This window comes from Chiloscyllium punctatum, chromosome 30 (assembly GCF_047496795.1).
Source record: "Chiloscyllium punctatum isolate Juve2018m chromosome 30, sChiPun1.3, whole genome shotgun sequence".
Lineage (NCBI taxonomy): Eukaryota > Metazoa > Chordata > Chondrichthyes > Orectolobiformes > Hemiscylliidae > Chiloscyllium > Chiloscyllium punctatum.
This window is the reverse complement of record NC_092768.1, coordinates 25,264,806-25,280,802: the sequence shown is the minus strand read 5'-3', so window position 1 is coordinate 25,280,802 and position 15,997 is coordinate 25,264,806. Positions and strand designations below refer to the sequence as shown.

Below are 15,997 nucleotides of genomic sequence, written 5' to 3'. Positions count from 1 at the left end.
AAGTTAGTAAGACTTTTTAAAGAGGGAAAAATTCAGAGGATTCCATCCATTCTTCCCATCTGGGATTGTGATTTTACTTCTTTGAAACCATGGTCAAGAGTTTTGGTCTTGAGCATAATTATCAGGTCAGCATTAATTTACTGTTCAAGAAAATATATCTTTGGTCTGACTTGAGTTCCATAAGTTTCCAGGAAAACCCATTTGCAAGTCGTTAATACTAAATAGTTCAGAGGCACCTGCAAATGTGTGTAGTCACTGAAATTTTGAACCAGATACTGGAGTCCACCTTGTGAGGTTGTACACTTTTTGTGTGGAGACTATTTTCTTAACAGAGAAAGGTTTCAGAAATCTGAAGTGCAAAGGGTCTTGGGAGTCCAAGTTCTTGATTCTTTTAAGGTTAGCATGCAAGTTCAGTTGGTAGTTTGGAAGCCAAATGTACTGTTGGCATTCGTTTCAAGATGGGTAGAATACAAGAGCAGGGATTTATTGCGGAGGCTCTATAAGGCTCTGGTTAGGCCTCATTTCAAAATTTGTAGGGTGGTTTGGGCCTCTTTTCTCAGGAAAAATGTACTGGTGTTGGATGCAGGTCTAGAGGAAACTTATAATGACTATCCTGGGGAGGAAGAGCCTTTCACATAGGAGAAGTTGAGGGCCCTGGGCTTGTATTGGATGGACTTTAGCAGGATGAGAGGAGTGTTCTGATTGAAATTTACAGAATACTGAGAGGCCTAGATAGATTTGTCGTGGAAGAGTTGTTTCCACTAGTAAAGGAGACAGGACCCAAGGGCACAGTCTAAGAGAGAAAGTATAACCTTTTAGAACTGAGATGAGGAGGAATTTCTTCGACCAGAATGTGATAATCGTTGTTACATATGGTTGCGGAGACTAAATCATTGTATGTATTTAACATATAGATGGATGGGCTCATAAGGGGATGAAGGGTTACAGGGAGAAGATGAGAGAATGGGGTTGAGAAACATATGAGCCATGATTGAATGCAGTGCAGACTCGATGGGCTGAATGGCCTAATTTTGCTACTATGTCTTATGGAGCACTCTGGATTCAAATCGGGTTAAAGTGACTTTAGAACAATGCCAGAGAACCATGTTCTGATCCATGCAGGTCAGTGAATTTACAGTGAATTAAAAATTTCTGTGATGTTTGCAATTTAAAAAGTCCTACTTGACTATTTTTTTTAAAAAGTTCATCCTGTGGCTTCTTTGAAGGCCCAGAAACAAGGATTATATGTAAAAACTTTGCCCTGGTGTCTAATTTGTTCCCTGGGTAGTTCCTATCTGTATTGTTCCTCTCTCATCTCTCTGAGTGTGGTTTCTGACAGATTGTGATTGAACCCTGGTTACCCTGTGTGAGGGGATTATGAAAGCACAGGTCAGCTGCAATCTGACTGGGTGGTGCAGGGAGGCCATGACAGGCTTTGCGGCCTGCTTCCCTTCCTGATGTCTCTGTGATTGCAGGTACAGGCCGCCAGCCCAGGATCGAGATGGAGGGCCAAACAGGCGATGGCATCAGTCTGGGCTGCAGATCCGAAGGGTGGTACCCACAGCCGCCCGTCCTGTGGGTAGATGGAGATGGTGTGAATGTGACGGCCCAGCAGCAAACCACGTACCAGCCAGACCCTCAGGGGCTGTTCACGGTCAGCAGCTCCATCGGGATCCCCAAGCACTCCCCCAACAAGTACACTTGTGTCATTAACAATGTGATCCTGAAGGAGACACAGGAAGCTCACATCCAGATCGCAGGTCTGTCATGGTGGGAGAAGACTTTCCCAGATACTCAGCGGGCTGGGGGAAAGGACTTGAATCAGATTATTGAGAAATACAAAATCCCGAGGAAATGCTGTGATTGAAACAGGTTCCTCGTGGCCCTGGTCAGAGACAAGTGGCAAAGGTCAGCATCTCACGGCTACAGCTTGCCTGTCGTGGCAACAAAAAAGGCATTTTACCAGGAAAGAGGGAGTGATGGAGATTGAGAGAGAGTGAGAGGCTGCAACAGAAAGCGAAGGAGAGGCTGTGATACAGACTGGGGGAAGGAGAGGGTGTGATGGAGAAGGAAGGAGAGGGTATGATGAAAGTGGGGAGAGGGAGGGTTGAATTGAGTTTGCGAGAAGAGAGAGAGGTGATGGACAGAGAGTGGGTGTTGGAGGGAGAGAGAGATAATGGAATGGTGGGTTCAGGAGAGGGAGATGAGTAAAGGAGGGGGGAGGGTTGACGGATGGAGAGGGGAGATATAAACTGGGAATGGGGTGTGACAATGGCTTTGTGTTAACTCAAACAACTGAATGGTTCATTTTCTCAAAGTCTCCCTTTTTCTGTTTTCCCCCATCCCCATTCTCTCCCTTTATATCTTCCATTCTCCCTCTGGCTTTCTCTTTCCCTCTCACCCTTACTCTTTCTCCCTTCTCTCCTGTCCCACTTCCATACCTCCATCTCACACCCCTTTCTTTCTCCATCTCTCATTCTCATCTCTTTCTTTTTCTGTATTTTTTCTTCCTTCTATCTCCCCTTTATGCCCATTCTCTCTCTCTTGCTGTCTCTCTCCTTCACTCTTTGTTTCTCTGTCTCCCCCTCATCCTCTCAACCCCTCCACTTGTTCTGTCCTGCTCACTATCTCTCATCTCTCCCCTTCTCTGTCTGTCCCTCTCTCCCACTTTCTTTCTCCCTTCTTCTCCTCTCTCTTTCCCTCCCCATCTTTGCCACCTCCTTCTCCCTCTCTCTCTGTCTCTACCTCCTCCTCTCTCTTGCCCGCTCTCTTTTTCCTCTTTCTCTTTCTCCCTCATACACTCTCTCTTCCCTCCTCTCTTTCCTTCTCTCTCTTTCCTTCTCTATCTTTCTCCTACGCTCTCCCTCACCCTCCCATCGTCCTCCCCCTCTGTCTCTTACTCCCATTCTCTCACTATCTCTGTCTCACTCTGACTGTCTCTGTCTCTTCTCATCTCTCTCTCGATACAGATTCTTTCTTCCCCAATGTTTCCAGATGGCTGATAGCGTTCTGGATCCTGTTTCTTCTGATTGTTGCAGCAGTTACTCTCGCAGTGTGGTACCATTGGAAATTACAGAATAAAATTCAAGGTGACAAACTCTGCTGAAACTCTCAGAAGGTTTTTCAAGAATATTCGTAAACAGAAACTAATAAGACATTAACAAAAAATAAAACAGACAGTGCTTGTAATACTGCATAGATTAGGCAGAACCTGTGGAGAGAGAGAGAGAGAGACAGCGTTCGTGTTTCGGGGAAATAGGAGTTTATTTTTAGTGAAGTGTGTAATGAACAGTGTAATGAGGACCCTTTTCATTACGTTCCGACTCTGACTGTATCTCCCAAGGATATAGTGCCCATTGGGTTCATTAATTTATTTGCTTTTCTTTGCCAGGCCTCAAGAAGTCTGGTGGTATTCTTGGTAAGTAATGTTTCTTCAGTCTATGGGACATGTGGTGATGTTACACTGGCTCTTACTGTTGAGGACTTTCACACTCCCACTGTGACCTTTACTGTTTCTGTCCTGAGAGGGCTCCGACCCCTCCTGTGTGTAACTGATCTCACCAGTCTCCGGGAGGTTCCCTCAGTCAGTTTCTGATCCAACCCTCAAATTTCCAGCTGGGGCATTCGAGCATATTAACACTGCCCTGGTACCCACACCCCCGTCCCAAGACACTCCCAATCCCCTTCTGTCTCTAACTCTCACCCAATTGTCTCTCTGCACTCCCCAACTCTAAACCCTGCTACTCTCTGCCCTCCCCCGCTACTCTTTTCCCCTTCCCAACGCGCTCGCTTTCGCCCCCTCTGCGCTCTCTTCGCCCCCTCCGCGCTCTCTTCGCCCCCTCCGTGCTCTCTTCACCCCCTCCGCGCTCTCTTCACCCCCCCGCGCTCTGTCTCCCCCGCAATAATTTTTCCTCCCCCCCCCAGCACCCTCTCTTCCCGCTGCACTCTCCCTTCTCCCCGTTCCCTCCCTTACACCCCCCAGTGTCCAATCCCCCCCCCCCCCACACTCTGTCTTCCTCTCTGCACTGTCTGTTCACCCCCACATGTTCTCTTCGCCCCCCCCCCCATACCGTCTCCTTCCCCTGTCTTCCCCATTCCCCCCCATACTCTCACCCCCCTCTGTCTTTACCTTATCTCTTCTCCCCAGTCTCTGCTTTTCCACCCCTCACTTTTCCCTCCTCCACGTTGTTCTCTTCCCGTTCTAATTGTACAGGGGTTTGGTAAGATTGGAGCATTGAGTACAGTTTGTCTGCTTACCAGACTAAAGGTGTTCAGGTTATGGACGTAGCGCAATGTTGGCTTATCAGACTGTTGTGTGCGATAACAAGACTTGATCACTTAGATCTCTGAAAAGAGACTGGTTCACTTAGAATTAATTTTTGGAGGTTCAAAGAATGAAGCTGAATCTCTCTATCCCTCTGTCTCTTTGCCCCTTTCCACCTGCACTCCTCATTCCATCAACTCCCTTCCCATCCCCCCTACCCTGTCCCTCTATTTTCCAACTCTACACCCTTCTCTCTGCTCCTTCTCTCTCTCTCCCTCATGCTCCCCCTCCCCCAACTTCTCCCTCACTCCCTCCTTCCTCCTCCCTCTCTCTTCCTTCCTCACACTGCCGCTCGTTCTCTCGCTCTCTCGCTCCTCGCTCTTTCCACATAGTTCTGCAATTACTTCTTGTCCTTTTTAACTATTTCAGTGATTCCCTTCAGAAAGTTCCTGTTGAAAATCATGGAAAAAAAACCTACTGGTACCTCTCTCATGTTTCTGTTTCCATTGTTTTGAGTCCATATCCTCTGTCAGTGACCCTCTCCCCAGTTTCTCTCCAGTTTATTCACTCTGATAACCAGACATTGGGCCCTTCTCCTTTGTCCTTCCCCTTCCTCCTCCCCCTCTTCCACTCTCTCACTCCTTTACATCTCCTCCTCCTCATCGTTCCCTCCTCCTCCTCCTTCTTCTTTCGTTCCTCCACTCTCCCACCTCTTCTCTTTCCCTATTTCTCTCCATCCTTCCTTCTCCTCCCTTTTCTTCCTCCTCCATCCTCCCTTTTCTGCTTCTCCTTCGTTCTTTCTCATCCTCCCTTCCCCATCTCCGCCCTCCCTGCTCCTCCTTCCTTCTCACCCATCTTAAACATCCCACCTCCTCTCCCCCACCTCCTCTCCCCCCTTCCTCCTCTTCCCCCCTTCCCCCTCTCCCCCCTTCCTCCTCTCCCCCTTCCTCCTCTCCCCCTTCCTCCTCCCCTTCCTCCTCCTCCCCTTCCTTCTCCTCCTCCTCCCCTTCCTCCTCCTCCTCCCCCTTCCTCCTCCTCCCCTTCCTCCTCCTCCCCTTCCTCCTCCTCCCCTTTCCTCCTCCTCCTCCCCTTTCCTCCTCCTCCTCCTCCTCCTCCTCCTCTCCTCTCCTCTCCTCTCCTCCTTCTCCTCTCCTCCTCCTCCTCCTCCTCCTCCTCCTCTCCTTTCTTCTTCTTCCTCCTCCTCCTCCTCTTCCTCCTCTCCTTTCTTCTTCTTCCTCCTCCTCCTCCTCCTCTTCCTCCCCTCCTTTCTTCCTCCTCCTCCTCCTCCTCCTCCCCTTTCCTCCTCCTCCTCTTCTCCTTTCTTCCTCCTCCTCCTCCTCCTCCTCCTCCTCCTCCTCTCCTCTCCTCTCCTCTCCTCTCCTCCTCCTCCTCCTCCTCCTCTCCTCCTCCTCTCCTTTCTTCCTCCTCCTCCTCCTCCTCCTCCTCTTCCTCCTCTCCTTTCTTCTTCCTCCTCCTCCTCCTCCTCCTCCTCCTCTTCCTCCTCTCCTTTCTTCTTCCTCCTCCTCCTCCTCCTCCTCCTCTTCCTCCTCTCCTTTCCTCCTCATCCTCCTTGCTCCTCCTTCCTGTGTGCTTCTCCCTCCTCCTCTCTTCCATTTCCTCCTCTCCCCCTCCTCTCCCTCCCTTATATCTTTTAAGACTTTTTACAGTCGGGGAGAGTGGGTGATGTGATTTGGGTGACGCACGCTGCTCTGGGATTGGGAAAGGGATAAGTGTGAGTTGCAAAGTGCTGCCACTGATTTAATGTTTTCCTTTGACTCATTACAGAACATCAAAGACTGCTGGATGACATGGGTGAGTTGGTGTTAGAAACTTAAATGTGAAGGGAATGTGAAACCCAATGATGTGGAAATATAGTCACAGCATTTGAGAGAAGAACTCTAATCCTAGGCCTGGTGATGTAACGGTTAACAAATAGTTTGGGTTTGAAGGTCTTCATGGCGTGAATAGTAAGAAATATTTGCATTTCTGTAACACCTGTCACATTCTGAGAATATCTCAACGCCTTTTATCGAAAATGATGTGCAGAACAAAATGAGAAGCCAGAGCAGGAGTCAGCTGGAGCAGGTTGAGCTGTTCCACTGTTCATTCTGATCATGGCAGATTCTGCAATATCTCACGCAAAGAGCCTACATTTTTATTTTCCTGCATTTTTGATTGATGAGGCAAGGAATTCAGAAGATTCACAGCGCATAGATTGAGGAAATTTCTCCTCATCGCAGACCTGAACGGGAAGAAAGGTTTTCAGAACTGTGGGTGGGTTGGCATTGAGAAGCGAAAGGAGGACGAGACTGTCGATATGTTCTGCAAGATGGAATAGTCAGGTTTTCTCCATTACAAAGATGAGTTTTACATCTTGAATGAATTGTGGTTCTATGATGAGGTTTTGGCTTAAAGTTCCTATCCAGGGTTTGGGGACTAAACTCCATTTTGACACTACAGCACAGAGCTGAGGGAATACTGCATTGTCAGAGGAGCTGCCTTTTAGATTAGGCTTCAATACATGGCCTTTGAATGAATGGAAACACATGCTGTATCTCTAAGAAGAACAGATGAGGGCTCCCCAGTGTCCTGGCCAATATTTATCATGCGATTAACATTGTTTGTGGGATCTTGCTGTTCACAGGTGGGCTATGTAGAAGAATACAGTACAGAAGAGGCTTTTCAGCCCATCACTCTATACTATAATGCTTCCTTTGTGATGAGATGTGCCTTTGAAGGGGATTTGTTCTGTCCTGGTTCTTGAAGAGAGGAATTGTAAACCTGGAGCCGAGGTGTCTGCTACATGGACAGCAGAGTAAATAGCTTTTTCTTTAAAAAATTAAGCTGAAGAAGCCCGAGCACATGGAGTCAGGCTCACAATGACCCAACGTTTTAGTTTTGCTTTCAGTTGTTGAAGTTGGGGTTTTGGAGTGAAGCTGCATGATACAGCTCTCTCTCAGTTGCTGCTAAAAGCTTACATTCCCTCTCTCTTTGCTGCTGGATTCATTCTGTTGGTTCTCCTTCTTCTGGACTGGAGGAGGTAGCAAGTCTGGAAAAACTGTTCTGCTGAATTTGCCTTCGCCAAGAGTGGGTTCATGGGATGCTGTGATATTGGAACAGTTGATGTGTAGTAGTTAACTAGTATTTTATTAGGTCTTCAAGGGAGATAAAGTTGTGCCAATTCTTTGTTTTGAGTTTGCATTTTATTGTGGTGTCAGAATAGTGTTTTTCTCAAAGCCCGTTGGTTTGACCAATCGAATCACACTTACAAAGAAGGGCCTTACACTTGCCTCTAAATAAAAGTTCAGCTCTACGTTATCTTTTTATATGTTTGAGGAGGTTTGGACTGGTCCATAACACATTAAATAGACAGTTCTGTTTCTGGAGGACACATGGTCACCGTTAATTAAATCTAAATGAATCTGTATTTTTCACCATTTCTTACATGGATTATTTTTAAACTTTCAGAGCAAAAGAAGAGAAAGGTGCATGAAGGTTAGTAATCAGAAACCTGGGGATGCTGGGGACGGTTCCATTCAGACCCTGATTGTGTTTCTGTGCAGTTTCAAGACTGGAGTCAATTTCAAACAGAGATATTGCATGGTCACTTTATTGTCATCCCACTGAGGTGTTTTCACTTTTTTTTAACAGAGCATCAAAGACTGCACCAGGAGATAGGTAAGAACATGAAATCAATTGGATAGAAGGGAGTTGTGGGTGGATTATCCCCAGAGCAAGACCGTGGGAGAGCAATGGGAAAGCTGAATGGGACCGGATTTTAGTGGGAGAGAAACAGTTTTGGAATAACGTAGAACTCATGGCAGACCCATCAGGGGATTTGCAATAAAGCAGGTGCTGAGTGAAGGAGCGGGTTTGGACCTCTGCCATTCTGGGAGCAAGGGGAGGACAGATGTTGACCTGGTTACTGTCGACTCAGGATCACATCGTTGTTTGTTTATTCCATTTCAGAGAACGCGAAGCAAGCAGGGAAAAAGGGTGAGTTATGTGAACACACATTGTTTGGATTGTAATGTTTCATTTCAGCATCAGCCCATCTGAAGACAAGTTAACAAGTTTGTGAAGAACTGTTAATAGCCGTATCACCCAAACTGTTCCATCAAAATGGATATTAAATTGTTATACTGTCCTATCACTACATGATGTGAAGTGGATGAGTTCATTCAGTCACTTCTTCCATGTGAGCTGGTTATGTTCATTGATCTCAGAACTGGGATCCTTGAGAAGCTGACTTTCCAGGAATTTCTTGAGCTGATGGGAACAAATCCCGGAGCTGGGCATCTGTGGATATCTAGAAATACACTCCTCTTTAAATCACTATTTATTAATATTGCAGCAAGTCTGGTGTGTTCACTACTTTCCAAAATGCTCGCTGATCGAAACTGCCAGCAAATGCTAGAAGGAGAGACTTAGCATCAGTTTTAAGAGGCACCGGATTTTTGAGGGTAGAGTCTAGTCAGAGAGTGAATGGCAAAATTACTCTGCAGAGGGTGGCATGGTGGCCCAGTGGATAGCACTGCTGCCTCACAGCGCGAGGGACCTGTGTTCGATTCCAGCCTCGGGCAACTGTCTGTGTGGACTTTACACATTCTCCCTTTGTCTGTGTGGGTTACCTCCCACAATCCAAAGATGTGTAGGTTCGGTGAATTGGCTGTACTAAATTGCCCGATGTGTCGGTTAGGTGCATTAGTTAAGGGTAATCGGTCTGGGTGGGTTACTCTTCAGAGGGTCGGTGTGGATTTGTTGGGCTGAAGGGCCAGTTCCCACACTGTAGGAAAGAAAAGATTCCTGTGATTTTGTTGTCTTTGCAACTTTGATAAAAAGGCTCATAAAACTTGAGCAGGATGCCTGAAGTTAATCACAAGCTTCTATTCAGAAGGAAGATTTAATCTTTCCCATGAACACACACTCCTGCTCCCTGAGACTGAGTGAGTTACACATTTTATTTTTATCGGGGCATGTGTTTGTGAATCAGTCATTGATTTCATAATCAATTCTCTTCACAATTCTTCAAATTAGTCAAATAACATCTCCCATATTTCAGTATTTTCTAGTCGTTTCTAGCCTTTGACATTCTGATGTGAGGAATGCAAACCTCAATATATCAGAGGAAAAATGCATTCCTGACAACACAGTTTCATCTCATTCAACACCCTCTGACTAGGCTTTCACAGCCTGTAAATTTGTGGCCATCCAGCACTCTGCTGCCTGTGTCTTCACTAAACCCCTGTTCCACTCCCATGTTTGCAGACCTACATTGGCTCCTAGTTGAAAAATGTCTCCATTCTTAATTTCCCACTCAATCCCCTCATGTCCTTGCCTTCTCTGCTCTGTAACTCTGACATTCCTGTGCTCCTTTAATTCTAGCCTCTCGCATACCAAAAATTATAATTGTTCCTTCATTGGAGAGGACGGTTTCAGTTGCTTCAGTTCCAAACACTACACCCCTACCAAATCTCAATTTCCTTCTTTAAACACGTTCCCATGAAAACCTCCCTCATTGATAAAGCCTTTAGTCATCTGACCTAATACCTCACTGTGTAGCTGATATTTTTAAATGTAATATTTGAAGCATTTTGAGATGGAGTTGAAGAAAAACAGACTCTCTAAATGTAAGTTGTCGTGTAATATATATGCAGTGTATTATCTGATAGGTGAGCAATGCTATGCAAACATTACTCACATAACAATTATTTTTTAAAAGTTTTTTTTGTCTAAACTTAAAAATATCTGAGAAGTGATTTCAGGGATTTTTCAGTGACATTTCTGCTACAACTAATGATCTGATTTTAGATTGCTTTGTTCTGCATATGACAAATTTTGCTCTTGTCTTTTTTTCTCTTCAGAATGTGAAGAACTCCAGTGGTCGTATGGTAAGAGATAATTTCCAAAGTATTTTCTCTCTGGGTGTGGGTTCGCAGCTCATGTTCAGCACAGCTTTCTTCACCAGTATCGCATTGGTCGTGAGAAGCTAAAGGCAATGTGGTGAACTACCCCAAGTTTATTCCTGATGCTTTCAGCTTAATGGGTTTACTTTTACTGGATATACCAAAGTGTTTGATGCCAACAGTCAGAGGCAGCTTTGTGCTGTACCTAGTCCGTAGCTGCATCTCCTGAGAGTATTTGATGGAACAGTAAAGAACAAGAAGATTTACATTGTTCCTAACTGTGCTGTACCTCCTGGGAATTTTTGATGGGGGTGGTATAGACAGAGCTTCAATCTGATTCTAACCCTTTATTTTCCCTGACCCAGGAGTGTTTGATAGGATGGTTTTGAGGGAGCTTCACTCTATATCTAACCTATGTTATACTGGAAGTATTTAATGGGACAGGGTAGAAGGATAGTTTTTATTCTGTACCTAACCTGGTGGACTGGGTAATCTCATCGCTGACCTGTGCAGGGCGAGGGTAGACCTGGATAGGGTTCACCACATTCATTCCAGAAGCCTTGCACAGTGGTGGCATCTTCTAGAAGGTTCTATGCTTTAACATCTCTTTCTTTTCCTTTTTTACAGAAAAGAAAATTGCCACCATTATTGCAGGTAAGCAGGGAGCTGAGGAATTTCTGCTGGAGGAGAGGGACAGCAGATGTGCTATCAACTCTGGTTTGATGCACCTCTGGAGGTTTGGTCACATGACTTTGTCCCTCCAATTCCTCACAACCAATCAAACAGGCCTTCCCCGTCCCTCACTTTTTTTCCCTCCAAACACCTTAAAATTATGCCCCCTTGTGATAGCCATTTCTGTCCTAGGAATAAAAAGTCTCTGACTATTGACTCTGTCTCTGCCTGTCATCATGCACCTCTATCAAATCGCCTCTCACCCTTCCTCACTCCCATGAGAAAACCCTTAGCTCCCTCAACATTTCTTCAAAAGACATGCCCTCCAGTCGAGGCAGCCTCCTGGTAAATCTCCTCTGCGCCTTCTCTAAATCTTTCACGTGCTTCCTACAATGAGGTGACCAAAACCGAACAACAATATTCCAAGTGTGGTCTAACCAGGGCTCTGTACAGCTGCAGCATAACCTTGCAGCCCTTAAACTAAATCCCCCAGCTAATGACAGCCAACACACCATATGCCTTCTTAACAACCCTATCAACTTACTTTATAAGTTCAAAGACATTTAAATAATCCACACATTGTGTAATTCTGAGAGTTCCCATTCCTGGGCAGTGGTCACTTTGACCCAAGATATTGACCATTCCTTCCTGGAGAGTTGGTTCCCCGTGTTAGTGAACATCTGTTCATGTTCCAGCTGCTTCATATCTTCTGGGTTTTGTCTCTACTCTGAGGGAAAGGGCATAGAGTGACAGAGATGTACAGCATGGAAACAGACCCTTCAGTCCAACTTGTCCATGCCAACCAGATACCCTAAAATAATCAAGTCCCATTTGCTAGCATTTAGCCCATATCCCTTTAAACCTTTCCTATTCATATACCCATCCAGATTTGTTTTAAATATTGTAATTGTACCAGCCTCCACCATGTCCTCTGATGGCTCATTCCATACACTCACCACCCTCTGCGTGAAAACATTTCCCTTTGGGTGCCTTTTAAATCTTAAGGTTTAAATGATCTTGTCTATTTATCCTTTCCATGCCCCACATGATTTTATAAACCTCCAGGGAAAACAGACCCAGCCTATTCAGCCTCACCCTATAGCTCAAATTCTCAAACCCTGGCAACATCCCTGTAAATCTTTTCTCAACCCTTTCAGGTTTCACAACATCCTTCCAATAGCATGAACTCTTCACTCCCCAGATGATGTCAATGTTGGCCTGACCCAATGCTTGCCTTGGTATTCGGGTAGATGATTCCTGCTGTAGCTGGGGGTTTGCTGTTTGGGTACAACTGGCACCGAGAACCGTCGATTGGATTGGTGTTGCACTATCCGCTGCTCCAGTTTGTGGTGGTAGATGCCTCCATGGGCTACTGCTGGCTCCTCCCAGACTGAGTGAGTCTGGCTAATGGAGACTAAGCTCCGAGCACAGAGGTCAATCTAGAGCACAGAGGACAACAAAAGATAGCAGAAAATGAAGGTTGAGACATTGTGAAATTCAAATTTGTGATTAATGCCTCTCCCTTGTCTATTACAGAACATGAACAATTTAAGAAACAAGTTGGTAAGTGATTTAATCAGATTTTTTTATTTCTGTTGATGGCCAATTCAAACCAAAGGCAGACTCACTGCAACTCTTCCACAGTCCGTGCTGAGACTGGGGCCTGTTTCTCAATCTGTACTCAGTCTGGGGGCTGTTTCTCCGTCTCTGCTCAGGCTGGGGGCCTCTTTCTGCGCTTGGGCTGAAGTCTGTTTCTCACTCTGTGCTCGAGCTGGTACCTGTTTCTCAGTCTGCGCTCAGCCTGGGGGCCTGTTTCTCAGCCTGGGGCCTGTTTCTTAGGCTGTGCTCAGAGCCGGGGGCCTGTTTCTCAATCTGCACTCAGGGATAGGGGTCTGTTTCTCAGTCTGCGCTCAGGCTGGGGGCCTGTTTCTCAGTCTGCACTCGGGATGGGGGCCTGTTTCTCCGTCTGTGTTGGGGCTCAGTCATGTTACCAGTGTCGAGGACCACACATGTTAGCCTTGATTTTCCATTTTATTAATATTGTATAATGTCTCACTCGGGTCATTGTTCCATGCTATTGCTAAGTTCTTGATTCTGTCTTACAGATGAAGAGAGGGAGTCAGAGAAAGCAAGTAAGTAACTGTGTGTGGGCCTGAAGAAATGAAGTTCACCTCAACACAGGAGCAGGGAGGGGACTGGGATGGTGCATGCTCTGACAGGGAACAGATTGAAAACCCGGAAGCAGATAGCAAATGCTTCTCTCTCTGCTAATTTTCATTCTCGGTCTCTCCGCCTCACTCGCTTTTCATATTTTCTCTCACTTTCCTCTCCCATTCTCACCTTCTGCTCCTCAGAATCTCTCTGTCTGTCTCTCTCTCTCTCTGACACCCCCACCCCAAATGCTCCCCAGGTTCTTTCTTCTTTCCCTTTTTCATTCATTCTCTTCTGCTCTCCTTCCTCATCTTTGCCTTCTCTTCTGCTAATGTCTCTGCATCTCTGTCTCTCTTTTCCACCTTGTGTCTCCCCATCCCTCTCCTCTTCCTGTTTGTTTTCTCCCCAGTTCATTCTTTCTTCTGCACCTCGTCAAACCTGTGCCCTTTTGCTTCCTGCCCTATCCACTTTCTTCATTCCCTCTTCGTCTTCCTTTATTCTATCTTCTCAAAACTCCTGTATTCTTTCTCTACTTTACTCTGTCTGTCTGCCTGACTGTCTCATTCTCTCTGCCTCTTTTGCTCTCTATCTCTCTGTCTCTATCTCTCTCTCTCCCCTGCCCCCCCCCCCCATCTCTACATCTATCTCTCCTTCTTTTCACAAAATGATTGGTTAGTGATCTAAAACAAAGAAGCTCAGCAGTCCAGGGAGCATCAGTTGAAAGAGGAAAAACTGAGTTAATGTTTCAAATCTATTTCATTGTTTTTGTACCATCTCCTTGTAAATCACTTGGTGCCCTATTAGAAGGCAGTATATGAACACAGGTCAGTTCATTTTTTGTTTGAAATCAGCTTTGGGAAATAACTACTGATATTGAAATTTGTACGTGTTGGTAACAGTGTATAGTCAATTGTTTATGAAATCATTCATTTCGTTTGAAGATGTCAGCTCTTTGCTTTAACCATTTCTGATCATTCCTTATTCACAGAATATCAGAAGCTACGCACTGAATTTGGTGAGTTAGCTGTCAGTAAAAATGTGCCTTCATCTTCAGCTCAGCTACAGTTAGTAATTGAGCATAAAAAAAAACCAGGTTCAAGTCTGCACCATGCTTTCCCTCAGTTGGGTGTAATAATCTGGGATTGACTAGTCTCCGTCCTGGTGTTACAAATAACTTGTTTCCTGAAACAGATTTCTAGACAGAGCTGCAGGCGCTCATGAGAGATTGAACATCATGTCTGTAAACGGCAACTTTGGAAAGTGACCTGGGCTGCCTCATTTTTAGCTAAAATTATAGAGTGTGAAATAATTCATAGTCAAAGTCTGGATTCACTGTGAATTGATCACGACTCAGTTAATGAACATGGATTGGGTATTTACTTTGCAGCAGGAAGACAAAGCTAGCTTTTATAAGGTGTTGCTGGGCAATGGGTCCAATTTTCGTCCCTTCAAATTTCGTTCAAGATGGAAATTCAGGCAGTTCTATTGCAGGAGGCTAATCCTCCAATGCTTCTCAGAAAATATACCCTTGCGTGTTCTTTACCAAATATGAAAATATTGGTGGGAGTTGAGCAGGGAGCTTCAGTAACTTGCTCTGTAGTGCCACTAGATGGCCAGATGTTGCAATCACAGTCTGACTGTTGACGTAGAAAAATAGAATGGGAACTGCTGGCGCAGGTATTTGTTGATCAGAAATGCTGGCAATAGATCAGGACTTCACACCCTGGCTAGATTTTCTTAATAATACGTTAGTTATTGCTGCCATATTTAAAATGGATTTGGCTTTATCCTTTAAGAAAACTCTAGCATGAAAGCAAAATTTGTTGATAGTGTTAAGTGTATTGAGTGGGTTTTATTCACACATTTTCTCTTCACTGTTTCATTTCAGAGCAATGGAGACCTCTGGTCCAGTCAGGTATGATACCTGTGTGAATGCACATTGAAAAGAATCTTCAGTTGTCATTTGTACAAATGATTTAGATATGAACACAGGAGATATAGTTAGTATGTTTACAGATAACACCAAAATTGGTTGTCTTGTGGACAGCAAAGAACGTTACCTCAGAATAAAATAGAACTGGGATTAGATGGGCTATTATACCGAGGAGTGACAATGGTTCTTGGGGGGAGTTTAATTTCAATAAATGGGAGGTGCCAAATTTTGGAAAGGCAAATTAGGGCACAACATATACACTGAACGGTCCTGGGGAGTGTTGCTGAACAGAGACCTTATGTTGCAGGTTTGTAGTTCCTTGAAAGTGGAATCGCAGATAGATAGGATAGTGAAAAAAGCACTTGGTATGCTTTTCTTTTTTTTTGTCACTGCATTGAGTATTGGGGTTGGGAGGTCATGTTATGGCTGTACAGGACATTGGTTAGGCTACTTTTGGAATATTGTGTGCAATTTTGATCTCCCTCCCATCGGAAGGATGTTGTGAAACCTGAAAGTGTTCAGAAAAGATTTACAAGCATGTTGCCAGGGTTGGAAGGTCTGAGTTATAGGGAGAGGCTGATTAGGCTGGGGTTGTGTTCTCAGGCACATCGGGAGCTGAGTGGTGACTTTACAGAGGTTTATAAAATCATGAAGGGCGGGGATAGGATGAATAGCCAAGGTCTTTTCCCCAGGATGGGGGAGTCCAAAACTAGAAGGCATAACTTTTTAAAGTGAGATTTAAAAGGGACCTAAGGGGTAACGTTTTCATTGCAGAGGGCGGTGTGTATATGGAATGAGTTGCTAGGGGAAATGGTGGAGGCTGGTACAGTCACAGCATTTAAAAGAAACCTGGATGGATATATGAATAGGAAGGGTTTAGAGGGATTTATGCCAAATGCTGGCAAATGGGAAGAGATTAATTTAGGATTTCTGGTCAGTATGGATGAGTTGGATTGAAGGGTTTGTTCTGTGCTGTACACCTCTATAACTCTAAGAATCTATCAACGTTTGTATATTTTTTGATGTTAGCCCAGAGTAGCATTGAAATAAATGGAACAAGGGAGTGCGATG

The 15,997-nt window shown here is 45.1% G+C and overlaps 1 protein-coding gene across 4 annotated transcripts in view; it reads left to right on the top strand.

Annotated features, from left to right (window-relative positions):
* Positions 1-15,997, top strand: part of LOC140455303 (butyrophilin subfamily 2 member A2-like) — a 30,231-nt gene that overhangs the window by 7,309 nt on the left and 6,925 nt on the right. For all 4 annotated transcript variants that reach the window (XM_072550070.1, XM_072550068.1, XM_072550071.1 and 1 more), the window contains 13 exons: positions 1,476-1,760; positions 2,970-3,089; positions 3,392-3,418; positions 6,050-6,076; positions 7,733-7,759; positions 7,916-7,942; positions 8,234-8,260; positions 10,129-10,155; positions 10,798-10,824; positions 12,379-12,405; positions 12,948-12,974; positions 13,982-14,008; positions 14,882-14,908. In XM_072550070.1, the coding sequence (XP_072406171.1) occupies positions 1,476-1,760; positions 2,970-3,089; positions 3,392-3,418; positions 6,050-6,076; positions 7,733-7,759; positions 7,916-7,942; positions 8,234-8,260; positions 10,129-10,155; positions 10,798-10,824; positions 12,379-12,405; positions 12,948-12,974; positions 13,982-14,008; positions 14,882-14,908 (702 nt within the window). The remainder of the gene's footprint in view (positions 1-1,475; positions 1,761-2,969; positions 3,090-3,391; positions 3,419-6,049; positions 6,077-7,732; positions 7,760-7,915; positions 7,943-8,233; positions 8,261-10,128; positions 10,156-10,797; positions 10,825-12,378; positions 12,406-12,947; positions 12,975-13,981; positions 14,009-14,881; positions 14,909-15,997) is intronic.